General features: G+C 40.3%; 1 protein-coding gene across 5 annotated transcripts in view; it reads right to left on the minus strand.

Annotated features, from left to right (window-relative positions):
- Positions 1–22710, minus strand: part of SCN8A (sodium voltage-gated channel alpha subunit 8) — a 207284-nt gene that overhangs the window by 6516 nt on the left and 178058 nt on the right. For all 5 annotated transcript variants that reach the window (XM_037845330.1, XM_037845326.1, XM_037845327.1 and 2 more), the window contains 5 exons: positions 18906–19190; positions 16980–17033; positions 16322–16459; positions 15221–15325; positions 12490–12760 (listed from right to left, as the gene is read on the minus strand). In XM_037845330.1, coding sequence (XP_037701258.1) covers positions 12490–12760; positions 15221–15325; positions 16322–16459; positions 16980–17033; positions 18906–19190 — 853 coding nt within the window. The remainder of the gene's footprint in view (positions 1–12489; positions 12761–15220; positions 15326–16321; positions 16460–16979; positions 17034–18905; positions 19191–22710) is intronic.

The following is a 22710-nucleotide window of genomic DNA, read 5'->3' on the forward strand; positions in this document are numbered from 1 at the left end:
ATTACTAACTGAACTTTCCAGCACTTGCTAGTCAGAAGCAGGGCCTGGTTTCTCTGATGGTGAGATGATACAAATACCCAGGATACGTGGGATGGGTGAGCCACCATGTGGGAGACTCTGCTGAGAAATATCCTCCATATTCCCACAGCACTCTGTACAGCACCCCAACACAAGACTGACTACAATGTGGTAATTACTGATTTACTTATTTGCCTCCCTCCCTAAAAACCCCTGAAAGTTTCCTAGAGCAGGGATTATGTTTCATTCTTCTTTATATCCCTGGTACCTACCTCAGTGCCTTGCACATAATAGGTATTCCCTAAAAGTCTGTACAATGAATGGCTGAGGAAATGCAAGAATTCACATAATAGTACATTAAGGTACACAGAACAAGATGTGAGATTAACTTTGTCTAGGGCAGAGAAGAGTCAAGGAAGGGTCAAATACAGGCAAGTAAGGCTTCACAGACAAGATGATGCTTGAGTAAGGTTTTGAAGGAAGAACATGTATTTGATCCTACAGAAAAGGGGAGAGAGATAGGGGAGACAGCAATCCAGAGAGTGGGAACAACATTTAAGGGATCCTTTAGGTAGTGCCAGGGCTAATGTTATCCTAATCGCCCCTTAATTTATACTTTTGTTTCTGAACAAATTACTGATATTTAATAAATATCCCAATAATCAAAAGTAACAGCAGGCGCGATGGGCGCTCTAAGGCAGCGGCAGTGAGTGGAGGATCCCGGGAAGGAGGTAAAATGGCCACCAGTGGCGGCGCAGAGGAGAAGCAGGGAGTCGACAGCTCTGGCTCATAGCGAGGCCAACGGCCCGAGGTGAAGAGCCCGAGGGCGGACGCGCGAAGCCGGGCTGGGCCCAAGTGGTGAAGAACTGGCCCCGGCAGAGAAAAAGGGCGAGTTCCGCGAGCAGCGGCTGCCGCGGCGGGAGGAGGAAAGCAGCAGTGGCGAGAGCGGTGGGCTTGGCGCCTCCGCGTCTTTCTCCTGGCCGGTCGCGGGGACCCGAAGGGACGCCGGAGAGATCCCGCCAACAAAGCAGCGGACCCCCGCAAGAAGGGTGCAGCCGAGGAGAGGAGGACGAAGAAGGCCGAGACGGCGGCCATGGCGGCCCCTACCAGGCCCGGCGTGGGCGAGGACGCGGCCGAGCGGCCCCAGCAGAACGAGCAGGAAGCCACACCTGGCCCCGCCGCGGCCCCGGCAAGGGTCGCTTCCTCCTGCGCATCTGCTTCCAGGGTGACGGAGGCGCCTGCCGACCCGGGGCTTCGTGGTGGGTGCGCTCATTCTGCGTTCCATAGGCATGGACCCCAGCGACGTCTACGCGGTCATCCACATCCCCAGAAGCCGCGAGTTTGACATGAGCTTCCGTTCGGCGGAGAAGCTGGCCCTGTTCCTATGCGTCTAGAGGAGAAGAGCAAGCAGGAGGACTCTTGGGAGAACTTCGTGGTGCTGGGGTGAAGCAAGTCCAGCTTGAAGACGCTCTTCATCCTCTTCCGGAATGAGATGGTGGACGTGAGGACATCGTGACCTGGCTCAAGCCCCATTGCGAGGTGCATGCGGTGCCCATGAAAGTGACCTACAGATTTGGGATCTGGACCCAGGAGTACAAGTGTGAGGTGCAGTTGTGCCAGGGGGAGGGCAGGCTCAGGCACCTGCCTGGGGCCTTCTTCCTGGGGGCTGAGAGGGGCTACAGTTGGTATAAGGGGCAGCCCAAGACGTGCTTTAAATGTGGTTCCCGGACACAATGTGCGAGAGCTGTAAACCGGACAGGTGCTTCAGGTGTGGGGAGGAGGGGCACCTGAGCGCTTACTGCCAGAAGGGCATTGTGTGTAACCTCTGTGGCAAGTGAGGACACGCCTTTGCCCAGTGTCCCAAAGCAGTTCACAACTGCATGGCAGCCCAGCTCACTGGGGTGGCTTGGCACTGAATACCCGCCTGCCTGCTGGGGTGAACACACAGCCAGCTTACCCCTCTAAGTGCCAAAACTTTTTTTAAAACTTTTAAAAAATCATTTTTGAAGGACAACTCTTTAAAACCCACAAGAGATAGCTCTCTCTGCCTTCCTAAATTGGGTTTACTCCTTTTCAGATTTTCTGAATTGGTGACTCTCATCAGTAAAGACCACAGAGAACTGTAATGTGAAGGTATGTTACCCCTCCCTTTTTAAACTTTGTTTTTGTTTTTGTATTTGGGATTTTTAATTTTTTTACTTCTTACCCTACCCCCTTCCTCCTGTAAACGTCATCTACCTGGATTTTCACCTTTTGAGCTGCCTTGCTCATCTTCATGCTCCAGCACTTAAGTATGAGCCCACCCAGCACATGGTAGGCACTCAGTCAGGGTCTGGTGGGTTGAAAACAGTGTTGGTTGTGGCTTCTGTCAGGGTGTCTACCTTTTGCGGTTCTTCCCCTCCCTTTTTAATTTGCTGCTTCTAACCTATGTGGTCTGAGAATTTGTGAAACCAGTGTTGTTAGTATGTAATCTGAGTTACTAAGCTCTGAATGGTGGTCAAGGGCCTCTCTTATGGCATAAAAGTGTATGGACTTCGTGTGATCTCTTTCAGTGACTCAGAAGCCATTTTTAATAGAATCATGGAATCTAGAAGTTCCTGCTGGAAAGGACCTGAGAGTTGGTCTAGACTAACCTCCTACTTAACCCCTATTTGTCCATCAGCAGAGAAATGATGGACAACATGAAGTGAACAAATATAAGAATCAATGTATCCCAGAAGGAGAAGAGAAGGGTAAAGGGCTAGGAAGAGTGTTTCAAGACATAGTTGAGGAAAACTTCCCAAATGTTCTAAATGACATAAATATGCAAATCAAAGTTGCCCAACAAACTCCAAATAGAATAAATCCAAATAAACCTACTCTGAGACATATACTGATTAGATTGTCAAATGCTGAAGAGAAGGAGAAAGTTCTGAAAACAGCAAGAGAGAAGCAATTCACCACATACAAGGGAAACAACATAAGACTAAATACTGACTACTCAGCGAGCATCATGGAGGCAAGAAGGCAGTGGTATGACATATTTCAGATTCTGAAAGAGAAAAATTGCCAGCCAAGAATTCTTTATCCAGCAAAGCTCTCCTTCAAAATTGAGGGAGAGTTTAAAATTTTCATAAACAAATGCTGAGAGAATTTGTTTACAAGAGACATGCCCAGCAAGAAATACTAAAGGGGGCTTTACCAGTTGAGAAAAAAAGAAAGGAGAGAGAGGTCTGGAGAAGAGCACAGAACTGAAGAGTTATTAGTAAGGGTAGCTTAAAGGAAAAAGAGAGGGGAAAAAATACTCTAACAACTAAAAACCAAAGGATATGATGGCTGGTTCAAGAACTCCCTTCACAGTAATAACTTTGAATGTGAACGGATTAAACTCTTCAATTAAAAGATACAGACTGGTAGAATGGATTAAAAAATATGACCCAGTGACACGCTGTTTACAAGACACTCATCTGAGACCCTGCAACACAAAGAGACTGGAAGTGAAAGGATGGAAAAAAATATTCTAAGCAAACTGCAATCAAAAGAAAGCTGGGGTAGCTATCCTAATATTGGACAAAATAGACTTTAAGTACAAAGATGTCATAAGAGACAAAGAAGGACATTATATATTAATTAAAGGGATAATTCACCAAGAAGAAATAACAATTATAAATGTTTATGCACCCAATCAAGGAGTTCCAAGATACATGAGACAAACATTGGCCAAACTGAAGGGAACAATAGACAAGTCTACAGTAATAGTGGGAGACGTCAATACACCACTCTCTTCTATAGATAGAACAACTAGACAGAGGACCAGTAAGGAAATTGAGAACTTAAACAATATGATAAATGAAGTAGACTTAACAGAAATATATAGACCGTTACATCCCAAAATACCAGGATATACATTCTTCTCTAGCACCCATGGAATGTTCTCTAGGCTAGGTCACATGTGGGGCACAAAACAAGTCTTAATAAATTTTAAAAGACTGAAATTATTCAAAGCACATTCTCTGACCACAATGGAATGCAACTAGAAATCAACAACCACCAAAGAACCAGATCTTTCACAAATATATGGGGGACAACATACCCCTAAACAACCAGTGGGTCAAAGAAGAAATTGCAAAAGAAATTGGTAAATATCTAGAGACGAATGAAAATGAGAATACAACATGTCAAAACCTGTGGGATGCAGTGAAGGCAGTGTTGAGAGGGAAATTTATAGCTCTAAATGCATATCTCAAAAAGCAAGAAAGAGCTAAAACTAAAGACCTAATTGAACAATTGAAGACACTAGAGAATGATCAGCAAGTAGATGAAAAGAAATTAACAAAGATTAAAGCAGAAATAAATGCGCTGGAGAAAAAAAAAAACAACAATAGAGAATAAATAAAACCAAAAGTTGGTTCTTTGAGAAGATCAAGAAGATTGACAGACTCTTAGCTAGACTGACAAGATAAAAAAGAGAGAAGACCCAAATAAACAGAATCAGAAATGAGGAGATAATTACTATAGATCCCAAAGAAATAAAAAAAATCATAAGAGGATTCTATGAACAACTACATGCCAACTAGCCAGATAATTTAGAGGAAATGGACAATTTCCTGGAAACACATGAACAACCTAGACTGACCTAAGAAGAAATAGAAGACTTCAACAAACCAATCACAAGCAAAGAGATCCAATCAGTCATCAAAAATCTACCCATATGTACCAGTTTGAATGTATTATGTCCCCCAAATGCCATTATCTTTGATGTAATCTTGTGTGGGCAGACCTATCAGTGTTAATTAGATTGTAATTCTTTGAGTGTTTCCATGGAGATGGGCCCCACCCAACTGTGGATGATGACTCTGATTGGATAATTTCCATGAAGATGTTGGTCCTCCCATTCAGGGTGGATCTAAATTAAATCATTGGAGCCATATAAATGAGCTGACAAACAGAAGGAACTCAGTGCAGCTGAGAGTGACATTTTGAATAGGAGCTACACCCAAGAGGGACACTTTGAAGAAAGCATAGGAGCTGCAGATGAGGGACAGTTTGAAGATGGCTGTTGAAAGCAGACTCTTGCTCCGGAGAAGCTGAGAGAAGACAAATATCCCAAGTGCAACTAAGAGTGACATTTTTGAGGAACTGCAGCCTAAAGAGGAACGTCCTGGGAGAAAGCCATTTTCAAAACCAGAACTTTGGAGCAGATGCCAGCCATGTGCCTTCCCAGCTAACAGAGGTTTTCTGGACACCACTGGCTATCTTCCAGTGAAGGTACCCAATTGCTGATGTGTTACTTTGGACACTTCACGGCCTTAAGACTGTAACTGTGTAACCAAGTAAACCACCTTTTATAAAAGCCAATCCATCTCTGGTATTTTGCATTCCAGCAGCATTAGCAAACTAGAACACCATAAATATAAGCCCAGGGCCAGATGGCTTCACAGGGGAATTTTACCAAACTTTCCAAAAAGAATTGACATCATTCCTACTCAAATTCTTTCAAAAAATTGAAGAAAAAGGAACACTATCTAACTCAATTTATGAAGCTAATATCACTCTGATACCAAAACCAGATAAAGACATTACAAAAAAAGGAAAATTATAGGCCAATCTCCCTAATGAATATAGATGGAAAAATCCTGAACAGAATACTTGCAAATTGACTCCAAAGGCACATTAAAAGAATTATACACCATGACTAAGTGGGGTTCATTCCTGGCATGCAAGGGTGGTTCAACATAAGAAAATCAATTAATGTAATTCAGGACATTAACAAATCGAAAGGGAAAAATCAAATGATCACCTTGATACATGCTGAAAAAGCAACTGACAAAATTCAGCATCTCTTTTTGATAAAAACACTTCAAAAGGCAGGAATTGAAGGAACCTTCCTCAATATGATAAAGGAAGTATATGAAAAACCCACAGCCAGCATAGTACTCAATGGTGAGCGGCTGAAAGCCCTCCCCCTAAGACTGGGAACGGGACAAGGATGCTCACTGTCACCTCTATTATTCAACATTGTGCTAGAAGTTCTAGCCAGAGCAATTCACCAAGACAAAGAAATAAAAGGTATCCAAATTGGAAAGGAAGATGTAAAACTGTCATTATTTGCAGATGATATGATCTTATATTTGAAAAATCCTGAGAACTCGACCACAAAGCTACTTGAACTAATAAACAAATTCAGCAGAGTGGTGGGATATAAGATTAATGCACATAAGTCAGTAATGTTCCTATATACTAGTAATGACCTAACTGAAAAGGCAATATAAAAAAAGTCCACTCATAATAGCAACTAAAAAAATCAAGTACCTAGGAATAAACTTAACCAAGTATGTAAAAGACCTCTACAGTCTCCCTGAGTGCCTCTTTGTTGCTCAGATGTGGCCCTCTCTCTCTAACAAAGCCACCTTGGTGGGTAAACTCCCTGCCCTCCCCGCTTTGTGGGACCTGACTCCCAGGGGTGTAAATCCCCCTGGCAATGCAGGATATGACTCCTGGGGATGAATCTGGACCCAGCATCGTGGGATTGAGAACATCTTCTTGACCAAAAGGGGGATACAAAATGAAACAAAATAAAGCTTCAGTGGCTGAGAGATTTCAAATGGAGTCAAGAGGTCACTCTGGTGGGCATTCTTATGCACTATATTGATAACACTTTTTAGTTTTTAATATATTGGAATAGCTAAAAGTAAATACCTGAAACTACCAAACTCCAACCCAGTAGCCTTGACTCTTGAAGACAATTGTATAACAATGTAGCTTACAATGGGTGACAGTGTGATTGTGAAAACCCTGTGGATGGTACTCCCTTTATTCAGTGTATGGATGGATGAGTAGAATAATGGGGACAAAACCTAAATGAAAAATAGGATGGGATGGGGGAGGGGAACTTTTTTTTTTCTTTTTTTTAAATTTTTATTTTTTATTCTGATTCTGATTCTTTCTGGTGTAAGGAAAATGTTCAAAAATAGATTGGGGTGATGAATGCACAACTATAAGATGGTACAGTGAACAGCTGATTGTACACCATGGATGATTATATGCTATATGAATATTTCTCAATAAAACTGAATTAAAAAAAATAAAACTTCTACACAGAAAATTACAAAATTTTACTAAAAGAAATAAAAAAGGACCTAAATCAGTGGAAAAATATTCTGTGCTCACGGATAGGAAGACTAAACATGACGTCTTTTAAGATGTCAATTCTACCCAAACTGATCTACAGATTCAATTCTACCCAAACTGATCTACAGATTCAACGCAATTCCAATAAAAATTCCAACAACATACTTGCAGACTTGGAAAAGCTAGTTATCAAATTTATTTGGAAGGGAAAGGGGCCTTGAATTGCCAAAAACATTCTAAAAAAGAAAAACGAAGTGGGAGGACTTACACTTCCAGACTTTGAAGCCTTCTGTAAAGCTACAGTGGTCAAAACAGCATAGTATTGGCATAAAGATAGATATATCGATCAATGGAATTGAATTGAGAGTTTGGAAATAGATCCCCAGATACAAGGTCAAATGATTTTTGATAAGGCCCCCAAATCCACTGAACTGAGACAGAATAGTCTCTTCAACAAATGGGGCTGGGAGAACTCGATAGCCATAACAAAAAGAATGAAAGATGACCCCTACTTCGCACTCTATACAAAAATTAACTCAAAGTAGATAAAAGACCTCAATAGAAGTTTTATGGACAGTACTATAAAACTCCTAGAAGATAATGCAGGGAAACATCTTCAAGACCTAGTGTTAGGAGGACCCTTCTTAGACCTTACACCCAAAGCACAAGGAACAAAAGAAAAAATAGAGAAATGGGAACTCCTTGTGCCAGTTTGGATGTATTATGTACCCCAAAATGCTATGTTCTTTGATGCAGTCTTGTGGGGGCAGATGTATTAGTGTTGATGATGTTGGAATCCTTTGATTGAGTGTTTCCATGGAGATGTGAGTCAATCAACTGCAGGTGAGACCTTTAATTGGATAATTTCCATGGAGCTGTTACCCCACCCATTCAGGATGGGTCTTAATTGAATCACCAGAGTCCTATAAAAGTGTTCACAGACAGCAGGAAGTGCTGCTGCAGCCAAGAGAATCACTTTGGAGATGGCCATTGAAAGTAAACTTTTGCTAGTCCAGAGTTTGCCTGGAAGAAACTAAGAGAATACCCCCAGACATGTAGAGAGAAACGTCTTGGGAGAAAGCCGTCTTGAAACCAGAACCCTGGAGCAAACACCAGCCACTGCCTGTACCTTCCTAGCTAACAGAAGTTTTTCAGATGCCAAAGGCCTTTCTCCAGTGACAGTACCCTACTGTTGATGTGCTACCTTGGACACTTTATGCCCTTAAGAATGCAACTTTGTAACCAAATAAACCCCCTTTATAAAAGCCAATCCATTTCTGGTGTTTAGCAAACTAGAACACTCCTCAAAATCAAAAGCTGCTGTACCTCAAAGGAATTTGTCAGAAAGGTGAAGAGGCAGCCAACGCAATGGGAGAAAATATTTGAAAACCATGTATCTGATAAGAGACTGATATCTTGCATATATAAAGAAATTCTACAACTCAACGACAGTAGTACAAACAGCCCAATTATAAAATGGGCAAAAGATATGAAAAGACATTTCTCTAAAGAGGAAACACAAGTGGCTAAAACCACATGAAAAAATGTTCATCTTCACTAGCTATTAGGGGGATGCAAATCAGGATCACAATGAGGTATCATCTTACACCAATAAGAATGATTGCCAATAAGCAAACAGGAAACTACAAATGCTGGAGAGGATGTGGAGAAATTGGAACTCTTATTCATTGCTGGTGGGACTGTATGGTGGTACAGCCACTCTGGAAGACAGTTTGGTGGTTTCTCAGAAACTAGATATTGAATTACCCTGTGATCTGGCAATTCCACTTCTCAGTATATACCCAGAAGATGTGAAAGCAGTGACACAAACAGACATTCGTACACCAATGTTCATAGCAGTATTGTTTACAATTGCCAAGAGATGGAAACAATACAAGTGTCCTTCAACAGATGAGTGGATAAACAAAATCTGTTATATAGATACGATAGAATATTGTTCAGCAGAAAGAAGCAACAAGGTCCTGAAACATGGCAACATGGGTGAACCCTGAAGATATAATTCTGAGTGAAATAAGTCAGACACAAAATGAGAGATATTGTATGTTACCACTTCTATGAACTTTCTGAACAATTTAAAATCTATGTCTTATAATACAGAATTTTGGGGACCCAGGGATAGATAGTAGCTAGTGAGGGGGAATGATAATCTAATATGTTCAGATATGTTAATGATGGTGAATTCAAAGGTATGGTAATGGATAGGGACGACAATTGTTTGTTAATGGGATTATAAGTATTGGAGCTGTATTGAAGGTGAATAGGATTGAAAGGGGTTGTTTAAAGGCATGTTTCCCAAAGATCAGCACCACAAATATAGATAGGTGCTTGCATGATATACTTCTAAGGTATGACACTGGCACAGAGAGTTGACAATAGAAGAGTATATGGGAAAACCTACATATTGCAATACTAGGGACTATAATTAATAGGGATACCATACTAGTATTATACAAATACTAGGGACAAATAATTAAGGGCTGACAAGAGCTACGATGTTTTGGGTCATGAGAATTGTTTAAAATGGAGAGTGATGAGGATTGTACAACTAAGTGATGATAATGTGAGATATGGATGGATTATCGAGGATATAACATATGCTATGTGAATTTAGGAACCCCCTACATTATAAGTCAAGCCCTCGATATTGAGGCTTGCTTGGGTGAAACTTATGGTTGTAAACGGGAGGCTAAGCCCACCTATAATTATGCCTAGGAGTCACCTCCAGAGACCCTCTTTTGCTGCTCAAATGTGGACTTTCTTTCTCTAAGCCTAACTCTGCAAATAAATTCATCACTCTCCCCGATGTGGGCAGGACCCCCAAGATGAATAAACCTTCCCGGCGACATGGGACATAAGATTCCAGGAATAGCCTGACCCTGGCATCGAGGGATTGAGAATGCCTTTTTGACCAAAAGGGGGAAAAGGAAGGCAACAAAATAAGGTTTTAGTGGTAAGAGAATTCAAATAGAGTCAAGAGGCTGTCCTGGAGGTTACTCCTATGCATTCTTCAGCTAGATATGCCAAATGACCACAATATGATAAGCCCAAGGTAGCAGTAGTCCTGAAAACCTTAAAGAATACCCGTATCCCTATCTGAGACTGTATTAACAGTTTCACTCTCTGAGTTTACTCTTCAGAAACTTAAATCCTTCAGAGAGCTCCTATGCCAGCTAAGTCCTAAAACCCAGAGGCAATAGCCTCTTCAAGAACATCAACTAGATGTGTCCCATTTGCTCATAAAGTTGACACCCCTTTTCAACATGAACAGGTTAGGGTGGTAACTGCCTAGACATCCCTAAAGATCTGGAAAGTGATTAAACTGGAGGAAGGGGAAGCAACAGACAAGGTGGGATTTAACAAAGGATTATGAATACTGAATCTTTATATAAATTTTCTTTTTCTTAGTTGCTAGGGTATAAGAATAGCTAGAAGGAAAGAGTTCAAATGGTAGAACTGTAACACATAGCATCTTTTGAAATTGGTTCTATAGCTACTTGTTAAATTGTAACTTGAAAGCTATCACCTTTTCGTATATGTGCTATATTTCACAATAAGGAAATAAGTGAAACTATGGTACTATAACTCATAACAACTTTGGAAATTTCCTATATATCTATTTGTTAAATCATACTTTGAAAGATATTACCTTTTTGTATATGTGTTATATTTCATAATAAGGAAATAACTGAAACTATAGAACTGTAACCTACAATATTCTTTGAAATTTGCTAACTACTTGTTAAATTGCACTTGGAAAGTTATCACTTCTATGTATATATGTTATATTTTACAATAAAAAAAAGTAACACCACTTTTCCTCTTCATTTTAGGGTACCATCTGAGAATAGAGAGGAGGGTTTGGTTTGTGGGTTTTCTATCTCACTCGATGGGTGGGCAGAAAAAATTCAAGAAGTGGATGAGAACAACACTGTCCACAGTGTGCTCCATGGGAGGTTAAAGAACATGGGCCTAAGCCAGGTGGCTAGGCTCGAACCCTTGCTCACTCACTCCCCAGCCACTTGTTTCTGCAATCTCTCTGTGCCTCAGTTTCTCACAAGAGTTACAGGGTTGTTCTAAGGATTATATGAATTAAAACATGTGAAGCACTTAGAATGGTGACTGGCACATAGTATGTACCATCTAAGTGTGAGATATAATTTTTATTGCTTGAAAAGAGGGTGCTGTGGTCAAATAAAGGTGGGATGGTGTGTTGAAGTTAAACAAGATTCTTTCTAGGAGGACATCCAAGAGCCTTCAGTAGGCTAAGATGCGCTGTGACACTCCAAAGGGAAATACAATATATGGTATTTCCCAAAGTAATTTGATCACAAGATTCTTTTCTTGGGGAGAAATTTGTGGGATTAGTGTTCCACGTATCAACATATGTTTGGAAATTCTGCTCTGGAGGAGAAAATAAGACAATGTCCCAGGCCATGGTAGAGTGCAGACTATAGCTGGAACCCATAGTCACCACCTTGCTAAACCCAGCCTGGTCACCAGAACTCTGGGGTGGTTCCCACAGGTCTTAGGCTCGCTCCTTCTGCTAGAACAAGTTATTCAAACCTACCTGGAACCAAGGCAGAGTTTCATCATTTGAGATGCCTTTCAGGAAAGCAAGGACAAGTTTTGATAGGGCAATCAATAGGGTAGCATTTCCTTGTGTCTGCCTGTCAGCTAGGATGTCATCCCCTTACATGTCTTTAGGATGGAGCAAAATCCTACATAGTTGCTGTTAAAAACATGGACATTGGGATCAGAAAGAACTCAATATGAGTTCTGCCTCTGCAACTTCCTAGCTGAGCAACCTTGGACATCCAACAGTGAAGATAATGCAATAGCCTACTTCTTGAGTTATTGTAAGATTAAATGAAGAATCTCTCAAACAGTACCTGGCACATGGTAAAATCTTGGTTAATGAGCATTGCCACCATCATCACCACTACCACCACCACTACCACAATATTCCTAGATTATTTCATTAATATCAAATTTAACAATCTCTTACTATTCCTTTTTTCCACTTTATCCTTCTAGTGTAGCCATCTTTTCCTGCAAGTTTCTTTTATCTTTTTTAACTTTAAAAACTCCTTGAAAGCAATAACTGAACCTAATCTCTGCTCCCCAACAGAACCACAGAATTTCGAGTCCAAGACTACAATGAATGCTTAATGGAAACTCATTTACTATGTAACCAGTGAGGCAGGCCCACAAGATGATTTAACATGGTTTAAACTATGAGGTTCCTGCAATTCGGGCCTTATGTAATTCATTGCTCCCCCAGGAATCTCAGCCTCAAGGCAAGTCAGGTTCCCCTGCCCCTTCCCCTCCTGTCCAACTCACCCACAATGGAGAGGATGACTACCACGAAGTCAAAGATGTTCCAGCCAATGGTGAAGTAGTAGTGCCTCAAGGCAAACATCTTGAGCACACACTCACAGGTGAAGAAAATGACGAAGACTAGGTTAATCCAGTAGAGAATATTCTCCATCTGCTTGCTCTGAGTATCTGTCTCGACCATCATTGTCACCATGTTAAGGCAGATGAGCATCATGATAACAATGTCAAAGGCTTGTTGAGTGACAAAATCAAAGATTAGACCTTGGATTTTGTTCTGGAGAGGGAGGGAAGGAAAGATACAACAGGATTCATAAAAAGTTTTCCAAGCAGACCTGTGGAAGTTGCCATCCTGTTAATCAAAGTCCTCTCTGCTGGCCAGCTCTAGCCTGTTTCTCTACCAGGAAAATGGATAGAGACCAACATCGCTACCGCCTCACAAAGAGTTTTCTAAAATTGACACTCTTCTTTTGCATCATGATATCGCACACTTCTGAATTTCTTTCTTCCTTTCTAGTTGTCCTTTTTAGTCTTATTTGCCACCCATTTCTTGTCTTACTTGATCTCTTCTTTCTCTACACTTTCTCCCTAGAAAAAACTTCATAACACCTATGTACTTACATTTCTCGATTTTTTTCTTCTCCTGGCCCATACCTTTCCTTGTAACTCTGGCGTTGTATACCCAATTGCTTTCTTGATGTCTCTCCTTGATAACTAACAAGCACCTCAAGTTTAACATGTTCAAAGCATGCGCCCCACCTAACTTGTTCTCCTCTCAGTGTTCTGCATCTCAATTATCCATCCAGTCCCTCAAGCCGGAAATCTGGGCATCCTCCTTATCTCTTCCCCCCCCATCCCTCATTAATCCATTATAGATCCTGTTGATTCTTCCCCGCAAAATATAACTTGAATTCATCCACTTCACTCCATATCTTTTATCCCTACTCTACCTTAAGCCACCAAATCTTTCATCTGGGCTTCTATAAGAGTCTCCTCACTGGTCTTCTTTTCTTCCCTTTCTCCAATGCAGTCCCCACAGAATAGCAAGTGTGATTATTTCATAACATAAATGGACCACATCATTCTCCCACTTAAAACCTTTCCATAGCTTCTCATTGGGCTTGCAACAAAATCCCAATTTATTAATCTGGCTTAAAAATGCCTTTCACATTCTGACCTTGCTCATCTCATGCCCCCTCCTCTTGCTCACACCACCTGGCCACACTAATCTTTCTTGCCTTTAGGGTCTTTCTTACTCTCCCAGGAATCTCTCTCTCCAGCTCTTTGGCTTCTTCTCATCCCCTCAAATGGACCCTCCTCAGTAAGGCTTTCTCAACTATTCCAGTGAAGTAGATTTCCCCCTCCCCAACTCCATTATCCCTTGTCATAGCCCTCCAGTCAATTTTCTTCACAATGTTCCACATTTTATAATAGCTATTTGCTTGCTTGCTTATTATTTATCGCCCCATATTGTAAGCCCTATGATGGCAATGTCTAAATTTTGTTCATCATCCTATGCCTGGTGGCTAGTACTTGTAGAAGATTGATAAATATTTGCTGAAAGAACAAATGAATGGTAGCAAAGATTCCATATGGCCCACAAGATTACACTGGTCTTTCCGCATTTTTCTTAATGCTGTCCCCTTCTCTTAGTCGCTCTTTATTAATGTTTCTTACAACACTGAGCTGTTATATTTTACCATGGATGATAATATATTTAGGTTTCTACCTGCAAAATGCTGCACAGAACTTTAAAATATTAATTCCCTCCTATCTCCCTTAGTCACATTTCCATCACAAAATGGAAATTCTAGCATCACGAAAAACAAAGAACATTCTATTTCTTTAAGATCTCCCCTAATTTGTTTAAGGATCTAGGCACTTGGGCTGGTGCTTTATTTTCAGGATTACTTTAACTCTGTAATTAAAAAAAAAACTGTTCTGCAAAGCCCTAGGATTTCCTGTCTCTCAGAAATTGGTGATGTGGGTAGGTAGGCAGCAGGGTATTGGGATAAGTGGGGAGAATACTCTGGGACTCCCACTCTTGATTGAAACAAAGTAGCTTCACTTTTATTTTTACATATTGGGTTGCCAAGAAAGCTTTTATTTTAAGGGCTCTCAGTTCCTTTAAAAAATTTCTTTAAGTGAAAGTTACAGAAGAAGGAAATTTGGGCCTGACTTTTGGGGCTTATGACCCCACCCAGGATATATAGATTCCTTTTCTGAAACAAGAGGACAACCACCAAAAGAAAGGTAAAGCAGAATCTCAGCCCAAAATCTGTTTCACAAAAGGTTCAGTTCAAGAGAGGAAATCAGAGCATCAACCTGGTGCTAGGCTCACTCTGCAAAGACATATTTATTGGATAGAGAAGGTGAGAAAATAACGAACAAATGTTCTTTTACAGGTAGGAAAAGAGATCAGCTTTCCTTTTCCTTTTTCAATCTTTGGTTGTCTCTTAAAACATCTCTCTGCCAGAGCCAGAGCTAATGTGGTCAATAAGCTGATTCTCTGCTGCCTCCCAAGAAAGACTCAGAAGAAAGGTCAAGGGCTGACCACTCTATCTTACTCAGCCACCCCACTCTATCTTACTCAGCTCTTTTGTATGGGGTGGCTTGGAGAGGACTGGAGGGCTTCAGGCACCAATTGCTGACCACTTTCCTTCCTTTTCAGTAACCCTAGCAGTGTCTTTTCCCATCTGCGTTCCTGCTATGCTCTCAGCCTGTGCAATGCACTCACCACGGGGCGGGGAATGGGTTTCTGTGGTTTCTTTGAGCCCAGCTTTTTCATGGCATTGTAGTACTTCTTCTGTTCTTCGGTCATGAAGATATCCTGACCTCCAAAGTAAAGGAGGAAAAAAGATGATGGGTAATTACAACTGGCTCTCATAGGTCATGGGTTTAGACCAAAGGTTCAATACTGAGAATTGAGGAAGACTTATCCTCTTTCCTTTACAGAGGTCAGTTTAGCTAATAGTTGTCCTAGTTGTCCCAGAGTGAAGTAGGCCTGGAACAACTATTCTAATTCAAGGAGATCCCTGAATTAGATCTTTGTCTTCAGCTTGGGATTTCTGAGATTTGTCAGTCCTTAGGTTGAAAAGAAGTGGACTACCAAAGTACAGAACCCTCAGAGAAGACTAAACTTGAGAGCACTGACTCTGAAGACAGTCACATCTTCCCCTGGTCTCAGAAAAAATTTTTGGTCTGTTTTCCTGATGAAATTCTAGAAAGAATATTTTATAATAAAATGATTTCAAGTCCTGGCCCATTTGTTTCAGATAATATTCACAATTTAGAAATTCTGGTACAAGAAAGCAATTTGGGAAGTCTCTTTGAGTTTGTAAGGAAAGACTTGATTTTCCAAATGAAGGACAAGAGTAATCTTTTCAATTTGCCTTGGAAAAACCATTTATCATCTAGGGAAGTTAGATCTTAGAACTTTCTAAGGATGGTCTCCAAAGTCCTAACTTGTTAGTGGACCAGGGATTAACATGGATAAATACAACTCTAAACAATTTCTACTTCTCACTATAGCTACTCATCTTCTGTTTCTTTCCTTTTGAGCCTTGTCACTGGCAGTGCTCTCTGATAGTACCTCCCTGTGATGGGAGGTAACAGACCCCAAGAATAAAAGAGAGCTAGTAAATGTGATAAACCACATGCTGCAAAATCCAGCCCCCAACAGAAAACGTTAGTTGAAGTTAATGTATAGTGGGGCTAATGTCACAGTGAGTGATAATATGGATTTCGGAAGAAGACATTCTTTCTTTTGAGATAGGGACAGAAGCGCCTCTCATCTGGGTTGACCTCTGACCACTGGCAATGAGGGGAGGAGACCTATCTTTTTCTTTTGTTGATTGAAGTTATCAATGATGACACCAATGAACAGATTCAGGGTGAAGAAGGAGCCGAAGATGATGAAGATGACAAAGTAGATGTACATGTAGATGTTGTCCTCATACTTAGGCTGCTCATCAGGCTGTTAAAGGACAGGAGTAAAAAGAAGAGCATCAGCTGCTGGCATGAGGGTCAGGTGGCGGATTCTGACATGCCAAGGCCATCAAGCCATAACTCTGACCACTCAAGTTGGAGTGAGAGAGGTCCAGATTCTCTCTGCCTTTCTTTTTCTCCACACTGGCAGTTCCTGCCTGAGAAGTCCCTAACCCTGCCATGACTTACGTGGAGAATACACAAACCATGAAGTAAGGGGGAGGGGAGGGCTCTCTGTTGGGAGTCACACTTTTATTTCAAAGCAGGATGGATGAGTAGATTTTGGGGCCAGGTAAAAATCAATAGTGTAATCATCTGGAGCCAGTGTAAGAGAGTGATGACTTACTGATAGGAGGAAATGATCTATAATCAGTAAAATAAGTAATAAGTGTTCCAAACAGAAACTATAGGTCCTCCATTCCTCTCTCCTTCTCTCTTGATGAAATTCACCATGCTGCTTGCTTTCTGACCAGCTAAGAAGGTTGTGGGTTCACCATGTACATCCTTACCTTGCGGGAATCTACAGCTGCATACATGATGTCCATCCAGCCTTTGAAGGTTGCCTGGCAAACAGAGTCCATCATTAGACTGTGCCTGTTAGGTGGTGGATGGCAGTCTAGGCAGGAGTCCTAATGGGGAGGCTGAGGCTTAGCAAGTACACAGGGCAGGAACTTTGGGCATAGCCTCACTCAGACACAGAATTTTCTGTTTGTTAACACAGGTCCCAAAGGGGCTTTGTGTAAATCCCTGAAAATAACCTCAAAGTTTGGCAAAGAAACATGTTGACAACTAGGCAATTGGTTCAATAACTTCACAAGAGACCTCTACAATAGGCCTGGCCACATATTGTATGATTCCTTTTAAATGAAATGTACAGAACAGGCAAAGCCACAGAGACAGAAAGTAGATTAGTGGTTGCCAGGGTCTGGGGGAAGGGGGGAATAGGTAGGGACTGCTAACAGGTGAGAAATTTCTTTTTGAGGTGATGAAAATGTTCAGGAATTAGATCATTATGATGGTCACTCAACCTTGTGAATATACTAAAAACGCATTGAATTGTACACTAAATATAAAATGGCGAATGTTATAGTATGTGAATTATATCTCAATAAAATAAATGTTTGGGAAAAAAAAGGGCCTGAGAAGATTGCCTAAAGATAACATAAACTTATATTTTATGAGTGAGTAGCAGGAATCTACTAAGGGTGGTTGGAACTTGGCCTTCCATTGAGGAGTCATTTTAAAAAAATAAAAGGCATTAAATAAGCAATGAAGTCTGAAAAATTCACGGTTTTGTTTAAAAAACAAGATCAGGACTTTTTTCTTATTAATATACACGTTTAGTCTATGGTAGTTGCAACACTGGGTGCATCCTTGACAGCCCCTTCCCAATTCTACTCCTTCAATATAGTACATCTGGCCTGTTTTGCAAACAGATACAGAGAACCCATTTACTACTCTCTGTGTATCATTTACTCAACAGATTCTAAGCTTTTTCAGGGCATGGGCAGTGCTTATTTTTCCGATGGCGCTGTCCAGCGCAGTGCAGTAATTAGTTAAAAAACATCAGTTTTATAATACTCCCAGCAACTGTATGATGCAGGCGTGGGTATAATAGTAATGAAAATACATACTAGAAGTTACCTTTAATTGAGCAAAGCTATATGGTAGGCATTGCACCAAGAATTTTTAATAAAATATCACAAATTCTCTCAAAAATCATGCAAGGTTAAGTATTATTATCCACATTTAATAGATGAAGAAACAAAGACTCAAAGAGGTTGAGGAATTTGTCCAAAGTCACATTTTGGCGCCTGGCTTAAACCTACATCTGTCTGATTCTAAAGCCTATGAGCTTTCATTGTATCATACTGTCCTGCCAAACTTCCCAAAAAGTCAGTGAGAAAGAGAGAGGAAGAACAATCTAGGCATGATGGAATGAAATTAGGCAAAAGAGAATTATCTACATAATTAGAATAAATCCTTTCTTACTGTGATGTATTAATTTGAGAACTTTCTCTGGGATTGAATTGACACAAGTCTTGCCTTTAGTTAACTTTAGTGTAGCTCTCATCAAAATTGCCATCAGTTTTTTTCCTCTTATGCACTTATTTTTTTTCTTTCTGTTTACCCAAAGGCTCTGACCTAAGGAGAAGCGGCCCTCTCTCCAATTTTATTATGCTGCAGGAATCTTTATATGTTGCTTAGTAGAACTCTGCTTCTAAGCGCAATGAGAGATTGCCTTTCAGTGAAAGCAGGTAGAAGTTAGAGTACTCAGGAAAGGATTCTCCCTGGAACCAATTTGGGAAATGTCATCGCTCTCTTGGACTTGTCAAGAGTAATCCTGATACTGGCAACAGGGTGAGAAGGAACCAAATGGAAAGATTTCTTCTAGCTGCCTGAATTTCATAGGACTGAAAAATAACAATACTTACCACTTGAAGGAGGGCCAGATATCCTGCCCCCACATTGTCAAAATTGATCTTCACGTTCTTCCATCTGATTTCTGTATTGTTCCCCTCCATGAGCCTTTCACACTCAGTTTTATTGTTGACATCTTCAATTTCAAATCGGATTTCAGAAGTCTCATTAAAGCAGTAGTGGTACTTGCCGGCAAACAGGTTAACTCCCATGATGCTGAAAATCAGCCAGAAGATGAGACACACCAGCAGCACATTCATGATGGAGGGGATGGCGCCCACCAAGGCATTCACCACCACCTGCATTGGAAGGGGAGCTTGCTGAGTTGGGAGGAAGTGGGAACAAGCACATTCTTTGATTTCCAGGAGGGGAATGACATTGTTGCTCTGACTACGGAAGCATTATATTCACTTTGGAACTGGAGTTAACTGGACAGATTCACAGGAAGCGCTAAATTTTTCTAAGTCTATGAACTATATTTTGGGGAGTGATTTAAATAAATTACATCTTTATTTCAACTAACACAGATACCCCAGCCCAAGTTGATCTAAGTCTTCTCTCCTAGGCACCAACTTGGGATAGAAAAAATTATTTCTTAGTCCAGTCTTCCTCCTCTATGAGTCATAAAATATGGCCGCATGGGAAAATCTGAGTAATTTCAAGCTCACCAGTTGCCTTTCAACAGACATTCCCCCTCTGCAAAACAAGGTGTATGATTGTTCAAAATCAGAGAACTACCCTTTGGGGTTAGCAGTGAATCACTCAACAGTACATAAAGTCTCTTTTATGACTATGCAAGGCCAGTTATCTTACTCCAGGCAGTAGCTGAGCATGCATATTTTGCAGGCTCAAGAAAAAAAAAAGAAAGCTATATTCCCTCTACCAAACAGCATAAAATAAAATCTGAACAGATGTGCTTTTGACTCAAGCTCACTATTATCTTTTTTTTCCCCTGACTTTGTATGCTTCTAAATTTAAGAGTTGCCCCCCTGCTGGGCAGACCAGCCTCTACACAGTGAGGGCGGACTAATGCTTAAGTTTGTTTTGGAGTGTTTTGGGTGGCTAATATCGCTGCTCTTGGAACCCAAAAATTGGCATATTGTTAAAAATCACTGACTACAGTAGCTCAGGAATGGGGAAAAAACAAAAACAAAAACAAGGAAAAACCCTCCAGGAATCAAAGTTTCTGGGTTGTTTTCAACTTTAATTTAGCTTCACACTATAGGTGAGAGCAGTTAGACAATACTTGCACTATTGTGGCAGTTTTTACTAGAGGAGTTCAAATGCTTACAAGAACAACAATTCAGGTGGTGGGACAGCAAACAAGACTGTTACTCAAGATTCTCATTTTTGCCCTGATTCTCATTTGCTGTTGTCTTAAGCAGGAAGGCTAAGGCCCAGAAAGTTAACCTAAAATGAGAAGAATGTTTCTTCCTTTTTCTAGTATCCTACGAGAATAAAGACACTGCTTAGAAATGAAGTCTATCTAATGATTTGCTAGGTGACAAATATCACCAGCCCGTGCGTCAGTTTTATGCAGGTAATAGACATGTGTCTGGCTGCCAACTAGCACAGCCACAGCACCCAAAGGGTCCTGATGTGGAAGGAACCCCAGGGGGGCAGCCCTGGGCTCTAACTCAGGCCCTACTTATGTTTAAGTTTCCCTTCTGTTTTTGTCTGAGATTGCAATGTCACTCATTGGGACACGTGGCTAAAAAGAGTTATCTGTTCTGTCCTATAAAAAAAGGGCAATGATATTCTCTTAAGGGCTCACTCTTCCTTTTAGATTAAAATATTAGTTTTGTGTTTCTCCAATTTATATATGAAGGCCTTTAGATTGAGAGGCAGTTATTTCTTAATTCTTAGACCAAGAAATCTCTTCTGATCTAATAGCTGTCTTTCATAGAAAATAGTTATATTTCAACTGTTGATTACTTTGAGCAAGGAAAGCCAGAATATCTGAAATATGGAAAATCTCAACACTTTTTTGGATAATAATATTAGTATTTATTTATTTATTTACCATGTTTTCTAGGTGATTCGATTTCAATTTTATCTCTTTATCTTACAGTTGCTTACCCTTTGGTGGGAGTGCCAAAAAGCAATGAAATGTGCAAAAGAAGAGGCAAAAGGAGAATGATCCACAAATGGAGCAATCATTTCCCAAACAATATGAGAGAAGGTTGTGTAAAGATTCAAAGACCCAAGTCTGTATGTCAGCATTTTGCAGCGGAGTTTAGGTGGGAGATCTTGACCTTCTATTAGACCATCCCAAGTGTGTAACAGGGAAGAAGATCCCCTAAAATTTGAAACCTAGTAATGCTATTTTGTATCTCAATTCAGAACCTCTCCACTCCAGGAAGTCTTCTGATATACAAAGGTATGAGCTTAGACTTCTATTCCAACCCAGTCTAACCTCTCCTACATTGTTTCTATGTGTTACAGTTAAATATGGGGTAATATTTATAGCAGGGAAGAAAAACTAGCTAATTGACTGAGTGATCTCTTCACAATCAATCACAGCTCTGATCAAAGGAATCAATACACAAAAGTATATACCCATCCTTGATCTCTGATATGATATAAAAATCCTATAAAGTCCAATGCACTTGTAAAATGCAAATGTACTTTTACTTATTTTTAAAGAAAAACATTTTACCTTAGTTTTATGAATAAAACAGTAAGCAGAGTGGATGAAATTTACTAAGCCTTCCTTGCTGTGAACATTAGCTGATAAGCTGCAATGTTAAACAAGAATTGTTTAATTGTGCTCCACATATAATTGCCTTTGTACTGTTATTCTCTGCAACCAAAGGACAAGAAACATTTTGAACTCTCACACTATAGTTATAAATAACAATTCAAGTTTCTCTGGGTAATCACTTAATAAATTGGATCTCTTCTTTTGCTCTCTAATAACTCTAGTTATTATTCCACATTGTCTTTAATTATGATGAAATTCATTAGCTATTAAAATCAGATAGAAGTAGTACTGCTCAAAGCTGGTTCAATCAACCTATAAAAAATTACTTTTTTCAATGGAAGTTTATACTTAATGACTGATACAAATCTCATTCAATTGGTGAAAGATTCCAATGGACACTAAATCCTTACAGCATTTTTGTCTTCTCTATACTGCCTAGTATATTATTGTGGCTCATTAAAAACAATGAAATCTGTTAATTAGCTTTGAATATCTGGCAGAGGGAACATGGCTTTAATGGACAACTGTGTACTGACAATCAACAAAAATGCATGCATGTTTCATAGCATTACTATTATATGCCCTCAAAAATTTAATAGCACAGCAAAATCTTTAAATGAAGATTACTATGGAGGAGAGAAAAGCAAAGAACTACATGAAGTATTCCTTTGCCAAAAGCATGAGTATTTCAAAATTTTGGTCTTTGGTTTGAGGTAGGAGACTCAAGTCAGTGTTCCAGGACAGGCTAGGGTCATATGTTCCCTCTCAAGTGAAGGTCTGAGTCTCTATCGGAGCAGCACAGTGACAGTCAAGCCCATCTGCTTTGATGTATTCATTCCATGAAGATTTTTTATTTAAAATTTCTAAGGGTAATCTCTTAAGTGTTGGCATACAGAAAAACCCAAACCAAAGAATGAAAAACATATGCATATGCCCCCATAGAAAAATAACATTTACATAAAATGTATGCACCTAATCTTGTTTATTACTGGGGAACTTACTACAAACATGGCCAAATCCAACCTTTTCTTCTTGCAGTTATTCTTCTGCAAAAGGCTGGGGAACTGCAGAATGAGAATGAATCCTGAGCTTTCTCCACCTGCTCAACCACTTAA

This window comes from Choloepus didactylus, chromosome 8 (genome assembly GCF_015220235.1).
Source record: "Choloepus didactylus isolate mChoDid1 chromosome 8, mChoDid1.pri, whole genome shotgun sequence".
NCBI classification, from domain to species: Eukaryota; Metazoa; Chordata; class Mammalia; order Pilosa; family Megalonychidae; genus Choloepus; species Choloepus didactylus.